The sequence below is a fragment of the Hylobates moloch genome, unplaced genomic scaffold (assembly GCF_009828535.3).
Source record: "Hylobates moloch isolate HMO894 unplaced genomic scaffold, HMol_V3 SCAFFOLD_13, whole genome shotgun sequence".
NCBI classification, from domain to species: domain Eukaryota; kingdom Metazoa; phylum Chordata; class Mammalia; order Primates; family Hylobatidae; genus Hylobates; species Hylobates moloch.
Genome location: NW_026652288.1, coordinates 23654977 through 23676347, shown reverse-complemented (window position 1 = coordinate 23676347; position 21371 = coordinate 23654977). Strand labels below are relative to the sequence as shown.

General features: G+C 41.2%; 1 protein-coding gene across 3 annotated transcripts in view; it reads right to left on the bottom strand.

Annotated features, from left to right (window-relative positions):
• Positions 1–21371, bottom strand: part of UBXN2A (UBX domain protein 2A) — a 64028-nt gene that overhangs the window by 4720 nt on the left and 37937 nt on the right. For 2 of the 3 annotated variants that reach the window (XM_032172351.3, XM_032172352.2), the window contains exon 7: positions 1120–9043. In XM_032172351.3, the coding sequence (XP_032028242.1) occupies positions 8848–9043 (196 nt within the window). In that variant the 3' untranslated portion in view covers positions 1120–8847. Of the gene's footprint in view, positions 1–1119; positions 9044–21371 lie in introns of those variants that run through there. The other variant, XR_009209350.1, reaches the window with a different exon arrangement.

Here is a 21371-nt window from a genome sequence, read left to right as displayed (position 1 = left end):
TCCAGCCTGGGCGACAGAGGGAGACTCCATCTCAAAAACAAAAACAAAACCAAAACCAACCAAACACAAAAAACCCAGGAGCAACTCTTCATCATATTGGGCCAGGCAATTGTTTCTTAGGACGCCAAAAGCACAAGCTAGATGAACTACAAAAGTTTTCAAAATGAAAACCTTTGTGCTGTAAACTATTCCAACAAGTGGGTATAAAGACAACCCACGGAATGGGAGAAAAGGGATTTGTATTGGAATCAACTTTCACAACTCAACAATTAGAAGACAATTCAATTCTAAAATGGGCAAAGAATTTGGATATTTCTCTAAAGATATACAAATGAACAGTAAGCACATGGAAATACAAATAGAAACTACAGTGAGACATCATTTCATATCCACAGGGTGGCTGTAATTAAAATGAGACAAGTATTGGGGAGGATGTGGAGAAATCAGAACCCCTATACACTGCTAGTGGGAATGGAAACTAGTGACGGTCCTTTGGAAAAGTTTGGCAGTTTCTCAAAGTAAAACGTGGAATTACCACATGACCCGCAATTCCACTCTTAGGTGTATATACCCTACAGAAATGAAAACACGTTCATATAAAATCTTGAACATGAATGTTCATTAGCAGCATTCATACATATATACCTATATGTGTGTGTGTGTGTGTGTGTGTGTGTGTGTATATATATGCCAAAGAGGACACAAGCCAATGTCCATCAGGTTATGAATGAATAAATATAATGTAGTATATCCATACAATGGACTACTGTTGGGCAAGAAAAAGGAATGAAGGACCGGTGCATGCTACAACACAGATGAACCTTGATGACAATATGCTAAGTAAAAGAAGCCAGTCACAAAAGACTACAAATTGTATGATTCCATTTATGTCAAATGTCTAGAATAGGCAAATAGAGACAGAATGTATATTTGTAGTTGCCTGGGACTGGGCTAGGGAGTGACTGCTAATGCGTATGAGGTTTTAGAATGGATGAAAATTTTCTAAAATTAAATTGTGATGGTTGCACAACCCTATAAATACACTAAAAACCGTTGAATTGTATACTTTATATTTATTTATTTTTTTGAGACAGAGTTTTGTTTTGTTGCCCAGGCTGGAATGCAGGGGCACGATCTCGGCTCACTGCAACCTCCACCTCCTGGGTTCAAGTGATCCTCCTGCCTCACCCTCCCGAGTAGCTGGAATTACAGGCATGCGCCACCACGCCAGGCTAATTTTTGTATTTGTAGTAGAGATGTGCTTTCACCATTAGTTGGCCAAGCTGCTCTTGAACTCCTGATCCTCAGGTGATCCACCTCGGCCTCCCAAAGTGCTGGGATTACAATGAGCCATCGGCCTAGCCTGAATTGTATATTTTAAATGGGTGAATTGCACAGCATGCGAATTACATCTCAATAAAGCTGTTTAAATTTAAAAGGGAAGGAATCTGCTTCTTCCTATTGGCTGAAATACAAATGTGTCGGCTGCTGCTAGTGCAGCTACCCTGAGACTCCAAGTCTACAGAGTGATGAGATTGGCAGATCAACAGTACAGGAATCTGATGATTTTATGAGGTTGATCTACCAGCCCTGAACTGCTTCCCTCTGGACTTTTGCATGGGAAATAAAATTTGACCTTGTAAGCAACTATTATTCTGGATTTTCTGTCATAGCTAAATCTAATCCTAAAGGATACACTACCCAGTTTAGAGCAAGTCATTCCATTTTATATGTCTTAATTCCTTAATCTACAAAATGGGTACATTTTGTTTCCCTCATTGCAAATACAAGGATAGATTAGATAATGCATGTGCTAAATACTTAATTCCTTTGAAATTAAACATAAACTAAAGCCAAAGTTTCTTTAGATAATCTACTTTTACAATTTGTGTTTTTTTTTTTTCCTTTTTGTGGAGAATAGGATCTTGCTATGTTGCTCAGACTGGTCTTGAACTCTTGGGCTCAAGGTATATTCCTGCCTCTGCCTCCCTAAGTGTTGGGATTACAGGCGTGAGCCACTGTGTTCAGCTAGATAATCTACTTTCAAGTACATCCTATTGATATGCATTTTTAATAGGTTTGGAAATATTGCATTCTCAACACTTGTACTTTGTTGTTTATACTATTGCAATTTTAAGTTTGAAAGGCAGCAGGTAAAAACAATTTTAAAAATTAAAAAATGACTGGGCGCAGTGGCTCACACCTGTAATCCCAGCACTTTGGGAAGCTGAGGTGGGTGGATCACCTGAGGTAAGGAGTTCAAGACCAGCCTGACCAACATGGCGAAACCCTGTCTCTACTAAAAAAATACAAAATTAGCCGGGCGTGGTGGTGGACTCCTGTAATCCCAGCTACTCGGGAGGCTGAGGCAGGAGAATCGCTTGAACCTGGGAGGTGGAGGTTGCGGTGAGCTGAGATCATCCAACAATAGTGAAACTCCAACTCAAAAAAAAAAAAAAAAATTAAGCAATAACTTTTTTGGACAGCAAAAAATGTAATTATAATAAAAGGCATTTCCCTCTCTAACAGTTAGTATTCTATTTAAAGTGATGGTAAGTTCATAATGTAATTTTTAATGCAAAAGACAAATTAGATTTCAATAAAGTAAGATTAAAATAACAAAGGCAGCTGCCTTTTAATTAAAACAAGACTAAAAGCTGATAAACTAAAAAATATCTGAAAGGATGCACATCAAAATGTTACTAGTAGTTTTTAATTTCTAAATGTTATTTTTTACTTTTTTCTTTTTCTTTTTTTCGAGACAGTCTTGCTCTGTCACTCAGGCTGGAGCGCAGCGGCATGATCTCGGCTCACTGCAACCTCCACCTCTCGGGTTCAAGCAATTCTTCTGCCTCAGCCTCCCAAGTAGCTGGAATTACAGGCGTGTGCCACCATGCCTCGCTAATTTTTGTATTTTTAGTAGAGACGGGGTTTCACCATGTTGGCTAGGCTGGTCTGGAATTCCTGATCTTGTGATCAGCCCACCTTGGCCTCACAAAGTGCTGGAATTACAGGCATGAGCCACTGTGCCTGGCCTTTTTTTTCCCCCTTTTTAAAAGAGACAAGTTCTCCCTGTGCTGTTCATGCTGGAATGCAGTGACTATTCACAGGTGTAATACCACTACTGATCAGCATTCGTTCTTGCTCCTTTTCCAATGGGCAACCTGGTAGTCCCCGGTTCCAGTGAGATCACCAAATTGATGCCAAACTTAGTGCAGACACCTGACCAACTGGCAGAGCACACTACACCCCAGAACTTCTGAGCTGAAGCGATCCTCCTGCCTCAGTCTCCTGAGTAGCTGGGACAACAGGCACGCACCACTAGGACGCGGCAGTGGTTATATGTAAAAGGCAGAATAATTGGTGATTTAAGGATCATTTTAGCATATCTGCATATTACAGCTTTCTATAAGGAATATAAATTATCTGTGCAAAAAAATACATTAAAACAAATGACAAAGAGCCAAATATTGGTCTACTGAAGAAGCCATTTCCATTTGAAGATTTAGTGCAATGACCAATTTTTTCATAAAATGGTTTGTACTTAGGAAAAGAACAAAGGAGTAAACCCTACTAAAGAGTCTTCATGCTAGTTCAGCTCATGACACAAAGAATAGTGGAAAAATTAAACACACCATTTAGTATTCAAAAATATCACATCTTTACATTTCTGAGTATTAAATGAAAGTAATGTTGGTTAAAGCAAAGGCACCTAATAAATGTTTGTTGACTATCAAACTGAATGACTTTGCCAAATAAAATGACAAGTGTATTTGCATATAACTATTTTATAACAAGGGTAAATAATTTCACAGATCCTTTTAATGAATAGTATTTCATTCTTAACAGTTCTTCAACTGTCAGCAAAAGATTGCTCTCAAAATACTTTAAGGCACTGAAATAGATGCACACATATTATCAACATGCTGAAATGTCATGAAAAATTATACTGAGAGAAGTATATAAAATAAGATTTTTTTTAAACTGAAAAAATGCATAGTAATTAGCCAATAAACCAAAATCTGTAACATTAGATATGTATTTTTTTTTTTTTTTGAGACAGAGTCTCACTCTGTCACCCAGGCTGGAGTGCAGTGACGCAATCTCGGCTCAATGCAACCTCTGCCTCCGGGGCTCAAGTGATTCTCCTGCCTCAGCCTCCTGAGTAGCTGGGACTACAGGCGCACACCACCATGCCCAGCTAATTTTTGTATTTTTAGTGGAGACGGGGTTTCACCATGTTGACCAGGATGGTCTCAATCTCTTGACCTTGTGATCCATCCGCCTCGGCCTCCCAAAGTGCTGGGACTGCAGGCATGAGTCACTGTGCCTGGCCTAGATATGTATTTCTATATATCAGCTCTAACAATTATTTTCAAGAAACTGAAGACAGTTTTGAAACAATTGCTTAGGTCAAATTGTATTCCACATCTAAGATGATTATTTTCAAGTTTTCCTTCCCTTAGTAAATTCAGTTTGTTTTCCAAAGTCAACCTCTTTTGATAATTATACACATTTAACTAACAACTTTACAACTTTTACATTTTCAGGTAAAAAGCTTTACTGGATGATTCTCATTGTAGAAAACCTTTGAGAATATTATTCGCATTAATGAACGTTTCACAGTTAGAATAATGAAGGTTATTGCTGACAACAGGTCTTTCTCCATAGGACCCTTACTGGGATGTATTCTACAGGTACATACAAAAGAACCTCCCGTGTATCTTCTGGTTAAATAATTATAAACCAGAAAATCTATGAAAGAGGCTTTTCTATAGGTACACAAGAAACACTCTCAATGAGAGACCCCTATATGGAGAATCATATGTTGACTATAATTATGCAAATAAAAATGCACATGATAGGCCTATATGAAACATTTTCTTAGATTCCTGAACATGTATTAACAATCATCCTGTTATTTTCTATATCAGAAAGATAAGCTCATTGATTTTACCATTGCCTCTTTTTTTTTTTTTGGTAAGAACATTATTTTTGTTTCACTACGGAGAGGCTCTAACACTGCTGTGTAAACATTACCAACAATAATTATTTATTTTCTATTACGTACCTGCTCATTTCTAAGAGTAACAGACGAAAGGAAAAGGCTCTTCTTTGTCCTCCCTCTCTTTCTAATAAAAAGACAGCCTTCTGCCCCATGGAAGGCTGGGAGCTAGAAAAAGCAGCATTCTCACAATAGACTGCAATCAGAAGATAGATTTTATGTCAGGTCATCTAGTTATATAGATATTTCCCTGTTGTTATTCCTGAGTCCTTAATAAAAACCTTAATTAAACGTTCCAGCCTTGTCTCGGCTGTGCTACAGGAGGTAAAGCACAAATTTATGCCATGATTGGTTCAGTGACAAAAGGGAACAGACTCTTTTCAAGAGCAAACTGGGTGACAAGGATAAACTTAGTGGCCTAGAAGATCTTTTTCAGTGGAGTCTCCCACTGTCCATGGTGAAAGCATGCAGGTTTTATTTTCTCAGGGTAAAAGCTTAGGACAGAATTTCCTGAAGAAAGGTACTTCTACCACATACTTAAGAATCACGTGAGATTAAAAATGCAGAGATCTGAGACCCATCACAGATACAATGAATCAGAATCTTTGTGGCAGGTGGCCCGAATGGCATTTTTGAAAAGCTGCCCCAAATGATTCTGAAACTAAGGCTCGCGAATCATTGTGAACCATCACTTTACATAGACTGGTTCTCAAAGTGTGCCTGAGGGATCCCTGGAGATTCCCGAGACCCATTCAGGGAGCTGTGAAGGTCAAAACGTTTTTCATAATCTTACTAAGGCGTTATTTGCTTCTTTTCATTCTTTCACCAGTGTACAGTGGTGTTTTCCAGAGTCTACATGATACGTGACTGCACAACAGACTGAATGTAGAAGACATGAGAACCCATCTATCTTCTTTATGACAGGAAGTAATTCCCCCCAAAAAACCGGCCGCTTTTCTCACTAAATCGTTTCATGTTTTATAACTTATTATTGGCTGGGCACAGTGGCTCATGCCTATAATCCTAGCACTTTGGGAGGCCAAGGCGAGCGGATCACCTGAGGTTATGAGTTAGAGGCCAGGCAAGGCCAACATGGCGAAACGCTGTCTCTACTAAAAATACAAAAATTAGCCAGGCCTGGTAGTGGGCGCCCATAATCTCAGCTACTTGGGAGGCTGAGGCAAAAGAATCGCTTGAACCCGGGGGGCGCAAGTTGCAGTGAGCCGAGATCGCGCCATTGCACTCCAGTCTGGGGGAAAGAGCAAAACTCTATCTCAAAAAAAAAAAAAAAGTTATTATTATTATGGCAGGGTCTTACTCTGTTGCCTAAGCTAGAGTGCAGTGGCGTAATCTTGGCTCACTGCAACCTCTGCCTCCCGAGTTCAAGCAATTCTCCTCCCTCAGCCTCCCTAGTAGCTGAGATTACAGGCATGTGCCACCACACCCGGCTAATTTTTGTATTTTTAGTACACACATGGTTTCACCACATTGACGGGGCTGATCTCAAACTCCTGACCTCAGGTGACCCGCCTGCTTTAGTGTCCCAAAGTGCTGGGATTACAGGTGTGAGCCACTGCACCAGACTAATTTTTGTAATTTTTATAGATGGTGTTTTGCCTTGTTGCCCAGGCTGTTCTCAAACTCCTGGGCTTAAGTGATCCACCTGTCTTGGCCTCCCAAAATGCTAGGATTACAGGCGTGAGATACCATGTCCAGCCAGAAGTTATTATTTTTAAATGAATAATTTTTTTTTTTTGAGACAGAGTCTCGCTCCATCACCAGGCTGGAGTGCAGTGGCGCAATCTCGGCTCACTGAAACCTCTGCCTCTGGGTTGGAGCGATTCTCCTGCCTCAGCCTCCCACGTAGCTGGGACTACAGGCGCACGCCACCACACCCAGCTAATTTTTTTTGTATTTTTAGTAGAGATGGGGTTTCACCATGTTGGACAGGATGGTCTCAATCACCTGACCTTGTGATCTGCCTGCCTCAGCCTCCCAAAGTGCTAGGATTACAAGCGTGAGCCACCACGCCTGGTCCATAAATAAATATTTTAAAAACTTACTATAATAATATATATAGCTCACATAAACAAATGGTCTTGAGATAAAAATGTTTGAGAACTGCTGTTTCATAGCATGCATCTCGCACCCTATGAACATTACTGCTGCTATGGACCACTTAGTTCCTTGGCACACTCAATGCATGCTTCATTTTAAATCTGATTCAATAGATCATTTGCAAAAAAAATGTTAAACTTATTTTCAGGTATGAGGATTTAATTTGACAGTGAAAAACTGAGGTCTAACTGGATTTAGTTAAAAGTCTAAAATATAAAGCCTGTTTTTCTTCATGATATCCAAATGAAATAATCTTTAAATGTATTTACAAGTTGACTCTGATGTATGAAACAGAAAACCAGCTGGGCACGGTGGCTCGCACTTGTAATCCCAGCACTTTGGGAGGCCTAGGCGGGCAGATCCCCTGAGGTCAGGAGTTTGAGATCAGCCTGACCAACATGGTGAAACCCTGTGTCTACTAAAAATACAAAATTAGCCAAGCATGGTGGTGCATGCCCATAATCCCAGCTACTTGGGAGGCTGAGGCAGGAGAATCACTTGAACCCAGGAGGCGGAGGTTGTGGTGAGCTAAGATTGCGCCACTGCACTCCAGCCTGGGCAACAAGAGCGAAACTCCGTCTCAAACAAACAAAAAAGAAACAGAAAACCATACTTTATATGATGCATTTAAAAAAATACTAGTAATGTGACACACACAGGTATTATATTCTAAGTGAGTCGTGGCAAATGAATGGCTAATCCCAAATGTTAGCCAAAAACAAATCCGTAATTTTTGAAAGAAAATAAAATGGAAAGGGAATAGGCTTTCTAGAAAGAGAATTTTCTTTTATTACATTTTTATAAAGTGTAGAAATGTGACCAGGCAGATTAATCTTGACACTAATACTAAGCTACACAATTTTATTCTTTTATTTTTTAAATTAAAAAAATATATAGACAGGGGTCTCACTCTGTTGACCATTCTGGTTTTAAACTCCTGGCTTCAAGTGATCCTCCCATCTCAGCCTCCCAAAGTGTTGGGATTACAGGCATGAGCCATTGCACCTGGCCACAATTATTTATATTTATATTTATTTTATTTTATTTTTGAGAGGGGGTCTTGCTCTGTCGCCAAGCTGGAGTGCAGTTGCTCAGTCTCAGCTCACTGCAACCTACACCTCCTAGGTTCAAGCGATTCTCCTGCCTCAGCCTCCTGGGTAGCTGGGACTACAGTTGCGCACCACCATGCCCAGCTAATTTTTGTATTTTTAGTAGAGATGGGGTTTTACCATGTTGGCCAGGATGGTCTCAATCTGTTGACCTCGTGATCTGCCTGTATCCGCCTCCTGAAGTGCTGGGATTACAGGCATGAACCACTGTACCCGGTCGTATTAGCTATTTAAAAACTCCGAGACAGCTAACATTTAAATAAATCCCTGCTGTCTGGGAATGATGTTTGAATGAATATTGTGAATACATTTGCTAATTTATACCATATTAAGATTCTAAATGATACAGCTATTTAATGTATCTTGATAATTGGTATTTGAAAATAAGTCTATTTTTCTGGGTAGTCTTTTGGAGAAAGTGCACTGAATATAGTTTCCAGTCATATGCTACTTTCCTAACTTGTACTTATCTAAACATCTTCTCATCAGGAGAGAGTTCAATAGTACTCGAACCAAAAGTCTAGTGAGTCTGACTTCTCCAGTCCCCAATTTTGGTTTGCATGTCCACTTACAACCATCATTTCTCTGCAAATTTTCCACTTAGTCTATCAAAAATCAGTGCTCTGAAAGTTCTCTAAAAGATGCAGTTTTTTGGAGTCTCTGAATGATGACAGCATTCTGTAAATCTGCTTCTTCCAGTGTGAGTGTCTCATCTAGCAACCTGAGGACAGGAAGAGCTGTTGCCAGGGAAAACGGAGGACTTCTTTGAGATCCTTGGTATTTTTCAATGAAGTCTTTGATATGGCTTACTCTGTAAAACAGCAAAAACTATTAATATAATTTTATGAAAATTTGAATTACCTAATTTATAGTAATAACAACTGATAAAAGTATCTGGATATATTATTATTAGAGATAGTGTCTTGCTTTGTCACCCAGGATGCAGTGCAGTGGTGCCATCATAACTCCTGGGCTCCAGGATACAATAGATACAATAAATATTGGATGAGTGAAAAATAAATTTAAAAGGTGATATATCGATGATGACAACAAAAAACTAGAAAGTGGAAATGACAGAAACAAAAAACAATGTTGAGAGATATTCTATATTTATGTATTAAGTTAGAAAATATTAAAATAGGCCAGGTGTGGTGGCTCACGCCTGTAATCCCAGCACTTTGGGAGGCTGAGGTGGGTGGATCACCTGAGGTCAGGAGTTCAAGACTAGTCTGGCCAACATAGTGAAACCCTGTCTTTACTAAAAATACAAAAATTATCTGGGTATGGTGGCGGGCACCTGTAATCCCAGCTACCCGGGAGGCTGAGGCAGGAGAATCACTTGAACCCAGGAGGCGAGGTTGCAGTGAGCCAAAATCATGCCATTGCACTCCAGCCTGGGTGACAAGAGCAAGACTCCATCTTAAAAAAAAAAAAAAAAGAAAATATTAAAATAAATCAAGTTCTGGCAAAACTAATAAAATTAAAACAAATGCAATATGTAAAGGCTTTAGAGGCCAGGTATGGTGGCTCATGCCTGTAATCCCAGCACTTTGGGAGGCCAAGGCAGGCAAATCACGAGGTCAAGAGATTGAGACCATCCTGGCCAACATGGTGAAATTCCGTCTCTACTAAAAATACAAAAATTAGCTGGGTGTGGTGGTGAGTGCCTGTAGTCCCAGGTACTCAGGAGGCTGAGGCAGGAGAATCACTTGAACCTGGGAGGCAGAGGTTGCAGTGAGCCGAGACTGCGCCACTGCACTCCAGCCTGGGCGACAGAGCGAGACTCTGTCTCAAAAAAAATAAATAAATAAAAATAAATAAAGGCTTTAGACTGTTCACATTCTTAAATCCAGAGATATAAGAAATCAGATGTGCTTATGTAAACTGCTATTTTATCACAGCCTTAACATCTAACTTACCAAAACAAGAAAATAAATCCAATGAAAGTATAAAGATATTTTCAGAAATAGAATTGACTAAGCAAAAAATTAGTCTTTAAAGAGACTAATAAAAATGAACAAATCTGACAAGATTTATCAAGAAAAATAGGCTGGCTCACACTTGTAATCCCAGGACTTTGGGAGGCCAAAGCAGGAGGATCACTTGAGCCCAGGAATTCCAGATCAATCTAGGCAATATGGCAAGACCCCATCTCGAAATAAAAAAGAAAATAGCACTGGGCGCAGTGGCACATGCGTATAGTCCCAGCTACCTGGGAAGCTGAGGTGGGAGGATTCCTTGAACCCAGGATTTCTGGAGCTGTAGTGTGCTATGGCAATGAGGTGCCCGCACTAACTTTGGAATCAATATGGTGACCTCCAGGTGAAAGAGGTTCCCTAAGGAGGGGTGAACCAGCCCAGGTCAGAAATGGAGCAAGTAAAAACTCCTGTGCTGATCACTAGTGGGATCGCACCTGTGAATATCCCCTCCAATCCAGCCTGGACAACATAGCGAGACCCCATCTCTTATTAAAAAAAAAAGAAAAAAAGTCTGGGCACAGTGGCTCATGCCTGTAATCCCAGCACTTTGGGAGGCTAAGGCGGGTAGATCATGAGGTCAGGAGTTCGAGACCAGCCTGACCAACATGGTGAAACCCCATCTCTACTAAAAATACAAAAATTAGCCGGGCGTGGTGGCAGGCGTCTGTAGTTCCAGCTACTTGGGAGGCTGAGGCAGGAGAATCCTTGAAACTGGAAGGTGGAGGTTGCAGTGAGCCAAGATCGCGCCACTGCACTCCAGCCTGGGCAACAAGAGCGAAACTCTATCTCAAAAAAAAAAAAAAAAAAGAAAAAAGAAAACAGAAAAAGAGAAGGCATAATTGAACAACAGTAGGAATGCAAATGCAGCATAACTAAAGATTCAGCAGAGTGTAAAAAGACATTAAGAGGGCCGGGCATGGTGACTCATGCCTGTACTCCCAGCATTTTAGGAGGCTGAGGCAGACAGATCACCTAAGTTCAGGAGTTCAGGACCAGCCTGGCCAATATGGTGAACCTGTTTCTACTAAAAATACAAAAAATTAGCCGAGCATGGTGGCACGTGCCTGTAGTCCCAGCTACTCGGGAGGCTGAGGCAGGAGAATCGCTTGAACCTAGGAGGCAGAGGTTGCAGTGAGCCAAGATCATGCCACTGCACTCCAGCCTCGGCGACAGAGCGAGACTCCAACTCAAAAAAAAAAAAAAAAAATTAGCCAGGCGTGGTGACGCACACCTGTAATCCCAGCTACTTGGAAGGCTGAGGCAGGAGAATTGCTTGAACCTGGGAGGTGGTGCAGGTTGCAGTGAGCCGAGATTGCACCACTGCACTCCAACTTGGGTGACAGAACGAGGCTCCATCTCAAAAAAACAAATAAATAAAAAAATAAAAAGACAATAAGATGATTTTGTTTTGATCATTGATGAAATAGCTTTTATTGAAATAGTGCTCCTAAAAATATTGCTATAAAAGCTGGACGATATAAAGACGGTCTCTGACTTAAAATGCCTTCAGGTAACTATTTTTCAACTTTACAATGGGTTCATCAGGGTATTAAATGCATTTTCTTTTTTTTTTTCTGAGACAGAGTCTCGCTCTGTCACCCAGGCTGGAGTGCAGTGGCGTGATCTTGGCTCACTGCAAGCTCCGCCTCTCGGGTTCATGCCATTCTCCTGCCTCAGCCTCCCGAGTAGCTGGGACTACAGACACCCGCTACCATGCCTGGCTAATTTTTTTTCTGTATTTTTAGTAGAGCCAGGGTTTCACCATGTTAGCCAGGATGGTCTTGATCTCCTGAACTCGTGATCTGCCCGCCTCGGCCTCCCAAAGTGCTGGGTAAATGCATTTTCAACGTGGATGGGTTTATTGGGACATTACATCGTAAGTCAAGGAACGTCTTATCATAAAAGAGCTGTGTGAAAGCACTGAAGACCAACCAATGTAAATGATCTGAGTGCCCTGTGAGAAGGAAATGCACAAGGTGAGCTCCACATTCATACTGGTTTTTTCACTGAGGGCACTTTCCAATTTGTAGCAGTGAATTAGGGACAACAAAAAAGCCATTTCACTACACCAAGGAGAGACAAGAAGCTGGGATTTATAAGCCAAAATGCTGAAACAGAGGGAACCACAAACAAATGTGCCCAGAAAATCATAACAAATTCTCAAGTTATTGGCTAACTCCTCAGCTATTAGTAGAATTCAAAGAACCCAACAGAAAACAGCAACTGAGGAGAGATTCCAGCAGCTCCAAAATGCTGGGCACACAGACTATAGAGTTTAAGCTCTGCCAATGTGGTGGAGTCTTGGTAAACACCCAGGTTTTCACCAGTTCTAAGGGTCAGACCCTAAGGTTCAAGTCCATGCTCTAAAAGCAAAACAGATAACCAGCTAGCTCCAGTAAAGTCTACAGTCAATCCAACTAACTCTTAATAAAATCAACATAATCCATTAGGAATCTGTCTGATAGAAGCATAGGTATCTTTGGAGGAAGATGATGTCATCTGAAACTTCTACAATTCCATAAACAAGGTCTAATGACCAGATGAATTATAAGGTATGCTAAAATCCAGAAGAAGCAACAGATAAAATAAAAAGATGAGGAATTTCACCAGACACCTGAAAAATAACAGACTCAAATGAAAAGTCTACAAGTGACAGTAGAATTCAAAGTAAGAATTCCAATGCATGTATTTAACAGACCAGACCAATACAATAGATTACTGAACTGGAAGACAGGTCAAATAGAAAATATGCAGACTGAATCAGAAGGAAAAAGAAGAAAAAAATTAGAAAAGAATATAAGATACACTGAAAACATCTAACACACATGTACATAAAGCCACAAATGCCAAAGACAAAAGAGAATAAAATATGAGAAAATTTCCATCAATACTGGCCAAGAAACTCCCCAAACGGACAAAAAATCTTAACTATGGATCCAAGAAACTCAGCAAATTCTAAGCAATATAATACAAAGATAACTAACACCTAGGCACGTCATATTCAAACTATTAAAATCTAAGAACAAAGAGAAAAATTTTAAACTGAGAGGAAAGAAGACTTAGTATCTTTCAAAAAAGCAAGAAAAAGGTTGACAGCTGTAGGAGAATGGAGGCTAGAAGACAACATATGGGCATTCTTAAGAGCTGATGTGCTAGAAAAACCTGACAGTTCTAGCCTAGTGAAAATGGTCTTTAAAAATGAAGATGTGTTCAAATCAAAGCTAAGAGAATTCATCATTAGTAGATAAGCAATTAAAGAGGTACTAAAGGCAGGGCTCGGTGACTCACGCCTGTAATCCCAGCACTTTGGGAGGCCGAGGTGGGCGGACCACAAGGTCAGGAGTTGGAGACCAGCCTGGCCAACATGGTGAAACCCTGTCTCTACCAAAAAAATACAAAAATTAGCTGGGTGTGGTAGTGCATGCCTGTAATGCCAGCTACTTGGGAAGCTGAGGCAGGAGAACTGCTTGAACCAGGGAGGCAGAGGTCGCAGTGAGCTGAGATCACGCCGCTGCACTCCAACCCAGGTGACAGAGCAAGACTCTGTCTTGAAAAAAAAAAAAAAAATTAAAAAATTTAAAAAATTTAAGAGATACTAAGGATAATTGTTCAGGCTAAAACACATCAAACGGGGTAAAAAACAGAAAAAATAAAATGATATATAAGTGAATATTGTTTACAAGTAATAACATTTTGAGGGTTGTTAAAATGTTCGTAGAAGTAACATATTTGTAGACAAAAATAGCAAAAAGGAAGAGAGTAAGAGTAAAATTGCTGGCCAGGTGCAGTGGCTCAAGCTTATAATCCCAGCAGGTGAGACCCTGTCTCTCTACCAAAATATATTATATATTTAAAAAAGAAAAAAAAAAGAAAAGAAAAAGCCTGATTAATCATTACTAAATAAATGCTGTTGGCCAAAAATTTTTTTTTTTTTTTTGAGAAGGAGTCTCGCTGTTTCACCCAGGCTGGAGTGCAGTGGCATGATCTCGGCTCACTGCTGCAGGGTCCGCCCCCCGGGGTTCACGCCATTCTCCTGCCTCAGCCTCCCGCATAGCTGGGACTACAGGCACCCGCCACCTCGCCCGGCTAATTTTTTGTATTTTTAGTAGAGACGGGGTTTCACCGTGTTAGCCAGGATGGTCTCGATCTCCTGACCTCGTGATCCACCTGCCTCGGCCTCCCAAAGTGCTGGGATTACAGGCGTGAGCCACTGCACCCGGCCCAAAAATTTTTAAATGCTTCAGTCATTTAGGGGGAAAAAAAGCTACGTGTTTAATTGTTATTCATCTAGATAAACAAGTCAAGATTAAAATGTTATTTCCCTGAAGATAAACAAATAAGCTTGGGCCAGAATAACAAATCCCCATTCCCATTTCTACATCTTTAGTTTGCGCTCCTCTTCATTTGGAAGGAATTTAGGTCACAAAAGAACATTCCAGGACATAATTTCAAACTTGTGCTTCTTCTATTACTATGATAATCAGTTGTGTGATTCCAGCTGTCTAGAATGGTTTTGACAGAAATAAAAGTGAAATGCTTTCAAGAGAGCCAAACACATAGAAAGCACCAGGTAGATGGTAGCTAAAGAAATCCACAAAACAGAAACCTCCTTGCAGAGTAAAGCAGGAGGAAAAAACCCCACAAAACCAGAAACAACTAATACCGTTAGCCTAGATTTAAAAACAAAACTATTTACAAGACATAGTTTTAAATACACACACAGATAAATATATAGAGATATGCTGAAATTAAAAGTAAGGAGAAAAATATACCAGGCAAATACTAATTAGAAGGAAGCTGTTATGACCATATTAATATCAGGCAGAGTAGATTTAACCAAAAAGCATTACCAAGGATTAAGAGAGACATGTGACAGTGCTAAAAAGGTTGACAGGGTTCAAGATATGCTACCCTAAAATATGGCACCTTGGCATTTGAGGAAACAGCAGAAACAGGTAGATCAGTCTCATTTTCCCCTTGCCCTTCTCCCCTCAAAGCAGACCAAAAAAGAAATTATCTGTCCTTCCTCTAAAGTAGGTCATAAAACCTTCATTCCCGAGGTATTGTCCGTATACCCAGAGGAAAGGAACAACCTCATCCTTGAAGATGCAGAGATGCCACGAAGAATCTGAACGAACAGGCTAAGCTAAGTTCCCCTTAATTTATTACGATTAGATCATACCCCTTTTGCCCTCCAATCATACTTCTCCACAAACTATCCACTTCCTCATCAAACTTAGGCCAGGAGTTCAAGACCAGCCTGGCCAACATGGCGAAACCCTGTCTCTACTAAAAATACCAAAATTAGGCTGGGCGTGGTGGCTCATGCCTGTAATCCCAGCACTTTGGGAGGCCGAGGCGGGAGGATCATGAGGTCAGGAGATCAAGACCAGCCTGACCAACATGGTGAAACCCCATCTCTACTAAAAATACAAAAATTAGCTGGGCATGGTGGCACACACCTGTAGTCCCAGCTACTCGGGAGGCTGAGGCAGGAGAATCGCTTCAACCGGGGGGGCGGAGGTTGCAGTGAGCTGAGATCGCGCCACTGCACTCCAGCCTGGCGACAGAGCAAGACTCTGTCTCAAAAAAACAAAACAAAACAAAAAAACCCCAAAATTAGCCAGGCGTGGTGGCAGGTGCCTATAATCCCAGCTACTTAGGAGGCTGAGGCACGAGAATTGCTTGAACCCAGGAGGCAGAGGTTTCAATGAGCCAAGATCATGCCACTGCACTCCAGCCTAGGCAACAGAGTGAGACTGTCTCAAAAAAACAAAAAACAAAACAAAAACCAAAAAAGGCCGGGCACTGTGGCTCACGCCTGTAATCCCAGCACTTTGGGAGGCCAAGGTGAGTGGACCACCTGAGGTCAGCAGTTCGAGACCAGACTGGCCAACATGGCAAACCCTTTCTCTACTAAAAATACAAAAAAAATTAGCCAGGTGTGGTGGTAGGTGCCTGTGATCCCAGTTACTCAGGAGTCTGGGGCAGGGAGAATTGCTTGAACCTGGGAGGCAGAAGTTGCAGTGAGCTGAGATCGCACCACTGCACTCCAGCCTAGGCAACATAGAGAGACTCCGTCTCAAAAACAAAACAAAAAAGAAAGAAAAAAATATATATATGTGTGTATGTGTGTGTATGTATGTGTGTGTGTGTGTGTGTGTGTGTGTGTGTGTGTATAAAATGAAATATAGAATCACATGCATTTCTTTTGTTAATCTGTCTTTTGTTAAAGGGGTCTCAGCCATGAATCTAGGCAATGGGTGAAGAAAATCTTTTCTCCCCAACAAAGTCAATTAATCAGAAAAACACAATTTCATCTCTGCTGGACTTAATTATATAACTTTAAAATATATAAAGCAAACATTGACAGAAGTAAATAGGAAATAGATAAATCCATAATCATAGTTGGAGATTTTAGCACAACTCTCTTGGTAACTAATAAAATAAGCAGAAAAAACGGAAGAAAAATGCAATTTTTTAATGATTCAGTCCAAAAGCCACCAAGCCATTAGTAGGACAGAACATGGGAGGCATCTATTTCAGAAATGCTGGGAGTTGTGGTGGCCCATATAAGAGCTGTCTAGTGTAGGATGTCAGAGGCCAAGTGGGGTGAGGAAAATATCCAAGCTGGTGGGTAGGAGAAGAAGAGTCATGGCTTAGGAGCTTTTAAGGGCAGTTTTACTTTTTTAAACCTGACATGAATGGAATCATAGTGTATGTGTTCTATAGCTTTATCTCTACATTATGTTTTTGGGACTCACCCATGTTGATGTGTAAAGCCACAGCAAATACTTTTTTTTTTTTTTGAGATGGAGTCTCGCTCTATCACCCAGGCTGGAGTGCAGTGGTGCGATTTCAGCTCACTGCAACCTCCACCTCCTGGGTTCAAGCCATTTTCCTGCTTCAGCCTCCCAAGTAGCTGGGATTACAGGAGTGGGCCACCACACTCAGCTAATTTTTGTATTTTTTGTAGAGACGGGGTTTCACCATGTTGGCCAGGTTGGTCTTGAACTTCTGACCTCAAATGATCCGCCCCCTTTGGCCTCCCAAAGTGCTGGGATTTCAGGCCTGAGCCACCACACCCAGCTGCAAATATTTTTTGATTACTGTCTTCCATTATATGAAAATAATTATTCAATCTACCTTTATTGGTAACAGTCCAAGTTTACATGGCTGTATCAGTCAGCTATTGCCCAGTAAAAATCACAACAGAGCAGGTTGTCCCAAGCAGAGTAAAAAAACATTCATATGGAAGAGCAGTTGACTGCAGTGTGTCAGAACCAGACAGTGGTGAGGAGAGCATCTGAGAGGCAGCCCAGAATATCAGTCTACCAAGGGGAGGAGGTCACTGGCATGGATTCCTGAAGTCAAGCAGTGTGAGAGGGCATTCCAATGAAGGGGTGCCCTGGGATGATGATGTGTCAGAAAGCCTAGTAGGAAGAGGAGAGAATCCATATTGGAATTCAATAAGGAGAGTCAAAGCCCAAGCAGGGTGAGGAAGGCTTACATGTGGGGTAGGAGGCAGCAGTGGAAAAAGGACATTGGTCACATATAGGGAAACTGATTAAATAAATGTGTTAACTATAACTGGACCCAGGCCTTGCACTGTAGAAGTCAGTTACAAATACGGAAAGGAGAAAATTAGAACAAACCTTATATATATATTTTTTTGAGACAAGGTCTGGTTCTATTGCCCAGGCTGGAGTGCAGTGGTGCAATCACAGCTTACTGCAGCCTTGACCTCCCCAGGGCACAGGTGATCCTCCTACTTCAGCCTCCCGAGTATCTGAGACCACAGGTGAGTACCACCACATCTGGCCACTTTTTGTGTTTTTTGTAGAGACAGAGTTTCACCATGTTGCCCAGACTGGTTTCGAACTGCTAGGCTCAAGTGATCTGTCTGCCTTGGCCTCCCAAAGTGCTGGGATTACAGTTATGAGACACCACACCTGGCCCTACCAGACTGAAATTGGATGTATCTACGTGGACTCATGGTTTTTGATATATAAAAATCTAGAAATAAGGCCGGGTGTGGTGGCTTATGCCTGTAATCCTAGCACTTTGGGAGGCTGAGGCAGGTGGATCGCTTGAGTCCAGGAGTTTGAGACCAGCCTGGGCAACAGGGTGAAACCCCCTCTCTATTAAAAGTACAAAAACTGAGGAGGATCACCTGAGTCTGGGGAGGTGGAGGCTGCAGTGATCTGTAATTATACCACTACACCCCAACCTGGAAGACAGAGTGAGACCCTGTCTCAAAAAAAAAAAAAAAAAAAAAGGAATAAATACAGATATAAACTTAAGTGCATATATACACATACACACACACGTATGTGTATGTATAGGTTTTTTTTGTGTGTCTTTGTTGATTTTGGTATCAGGGTAATGCTGGCCTCATAGAATGAGTCTGGAAGTATCCCCTCTTCAATTTTTGAAACAGTTTTCTTTTGGTGTGTGTGTGTGCATGTGCACACAAACAATTCTTTCCACACAGACGGCCTGGAAGCAGTGGTATCCTGATAAGCAATAAGCATATCTAGTACCCAGATCCTGGACTGTCAATATCACTGTCCACTAAAAAGAAGTACGGATTCCTGGAAAAGCATAGAATGAACTTGAAAAAAAATTTTGTGCTGAAAACAAGGAAATGTTCAAGAATTATGGGAGCATTTCAAAATAACACAGGAACCAGTTTAAAGGAGGTCTCACAAACTGTACCTGAGACAATGTGCATATCACAATAAATGATGGTAAGAGTTCATAAACTATTGAATAAAATAGCAAACTGTGAGTAGGTATAGATATAAATCAATCAATCAATCAATCTGAGGTCTTGTGAGGAACATAAGTATCCTATTTCAAAGTCCTTCCCACAAAATACAGATTAATTACAAAGGGAAAACGAGTAACTTTACAGTAAAGGACTCTGGTAGACACCACTTTAATCGAGTGTCAAATTTAACACCATCATAATGGGACAAATGTAAATGATGCCACCTGTTGGAATACAATGAGAGGTACAAAGCATTAGTTCTGTCACACCCCTGTCAAAATTAGTGACCTAAATATAATCATGAGGAAGCATCAAACAAAATAAATTGGCTTGTAATATTTTAAAAAGTCAAGGTTATAAAAATCAAAGGAAGACAAGGAACTATTTCAAACTGAGATATGACAACTAAGTGCAATTGTAATTCTGAACGGCCTTTTGCTATAAAGGAAGGTATTAGATAAAATGGAAAACCTTATATTAGGGTCTATTAGTCGATACAAGCGTATTAAGGTTAAGTTTCCTGATTTAAATGGCTGTATTGTGGTTATGTGGGAGAAGTTCCTTGTTTATAGATCATCTATACCTAAGTATTTCAAGTGATGGGTCATCAGACTGGCACTAACTCTTGAATGCTTAGGGAGAAAAGTTTTTTCTTTGTTTTTTTTTTGAGATGGAGCCTCACTCTGTCACCCTGGCTGGAGTGCAGTGGCTCGCGGCCCACTACAACCTCTGCCTCCCAGGTTCAAGCGATTCTCCTGCCTCAGCCTCCTGAGTAGCTGAGATTACAGACATGCGCCACCACGGCCGGCTAATTTTTGTATTTTTAGTAGAGACAGGGTTTTACCATTTTGGTCAGGCTGGTCTCAAACTCCTGACCTTGTAATCTGCCTGCCTCGGCCTCCTAAAATGCTGGGATTACAGGCGTGAGCCACTGCACCTGGCCAAGAAAAGTTCTTTATATTGTTCTTGAACATTTTCTGTAAGTTTTTTTTTTTTTTTTTTTTTTTGAGATGGAGTCTCGTTCTGTCCCCCAGGCTGGAGTGCAGTGGAGTGATCTCGGCTCAACGCAAGCTCCACCTCCCAGGTTCACGCCATTCTCCTGCCTCAGCCTCCAGAGTAGCTGGGACTACAGGCGCCTGCCACCACGCCTGGCTAATTTTTTGTATTTTTAGTAGAGATGGGGTTTCACCGTGCTTGCCAGGATGGTCTCGATCTCCTGACCTCGTGATCTGCCTACCTCGGCCTCCCAAAGTACTGGGATTATAGGCGTGAGCCACCGTGCCAGGTCCCTTTTCTGTAAGTTTCTGCCGGTTTGAAATTCGGAGTAATTATTTGGAAATAAGCAAAACAATTTAGTCTATTTTAGGAATACGTATATACTAGGTAAAGCTATAAATAAAAGCAGCAAATTAGCAACACAAATTTAGGACAGTGGTTATTTATCTCTTCCACAGAAGAAAAGAGACATGATCACAGAAAGACACATAAGGTATACTAATAAGAATCTATGTTTTGAGGTAGGTGGTACATATGTATTTTATTCTTATTCTTTTAACTCTCTCCCTATATTTGTTATTTATCTGTACCACATTTCCTGAAAAAAAATTTTATTTATTTATTTATTTAATTTTATTTTTCTTTTTTTTGAGACGGAGTCTCGCTGTCGACCAGGCTGGAGTGCAGTGGCGGGACCTCGGCTCACTGCAGGCTCCGCCCCCCGGGGTTCACGCCATTCTCCTGCCTCAGCCTCCCGAGTAGCTGGGACTACAGGCGCCCGCCACCACGCCCGGCTAATTTTTTGTATTTTTTTTTTTTTTAGTAGAGACGGGGTTTCACTGTGTTAGCCAGGATGGTCTCGATCTCCTGACCACATGATCTGCCCGCCTCCGCCTCCCAAAGTGATGGGATTACAGGTGTGAGCCACTGCGCCCGGAAAAAAATTTTTTAAAAAGGAAAAATTACATATGCTATATATGGCATGTTTCTATTTTTAATTCAAACAAAACAAACTTTTTTTTTTTTTCCCTTTTGAGACAGGGTCTTGCTCTGTCACCCAGGCTGGAGTACAGTGGTGAGATCATGGCTCATTGCAGCCTCAACCTCCTGGGCTCAGGTGATTCTCCCACCTCAGCCTCCTTCCTGAATAGCTCCCAGCCTGCTAAATTGCTGGGACTACAAGCATGAGCCACGACACCCAGCCAAAAAAAAGCTTTTAAGAAGGCTGGGCACAGTGGCTCATGCTTGTAATCTCAGCACTTTGGGAGGCTGAGGTGGATGGATCACCTGAGGTCAGGAGTTTGAGAGCAGCCTGGGCAACATGGCGAAACCCCATCTCTACTAAAAGTACAAAAATTAGCCAGGCATGGTGGCACGTGCCTGTAATCCCA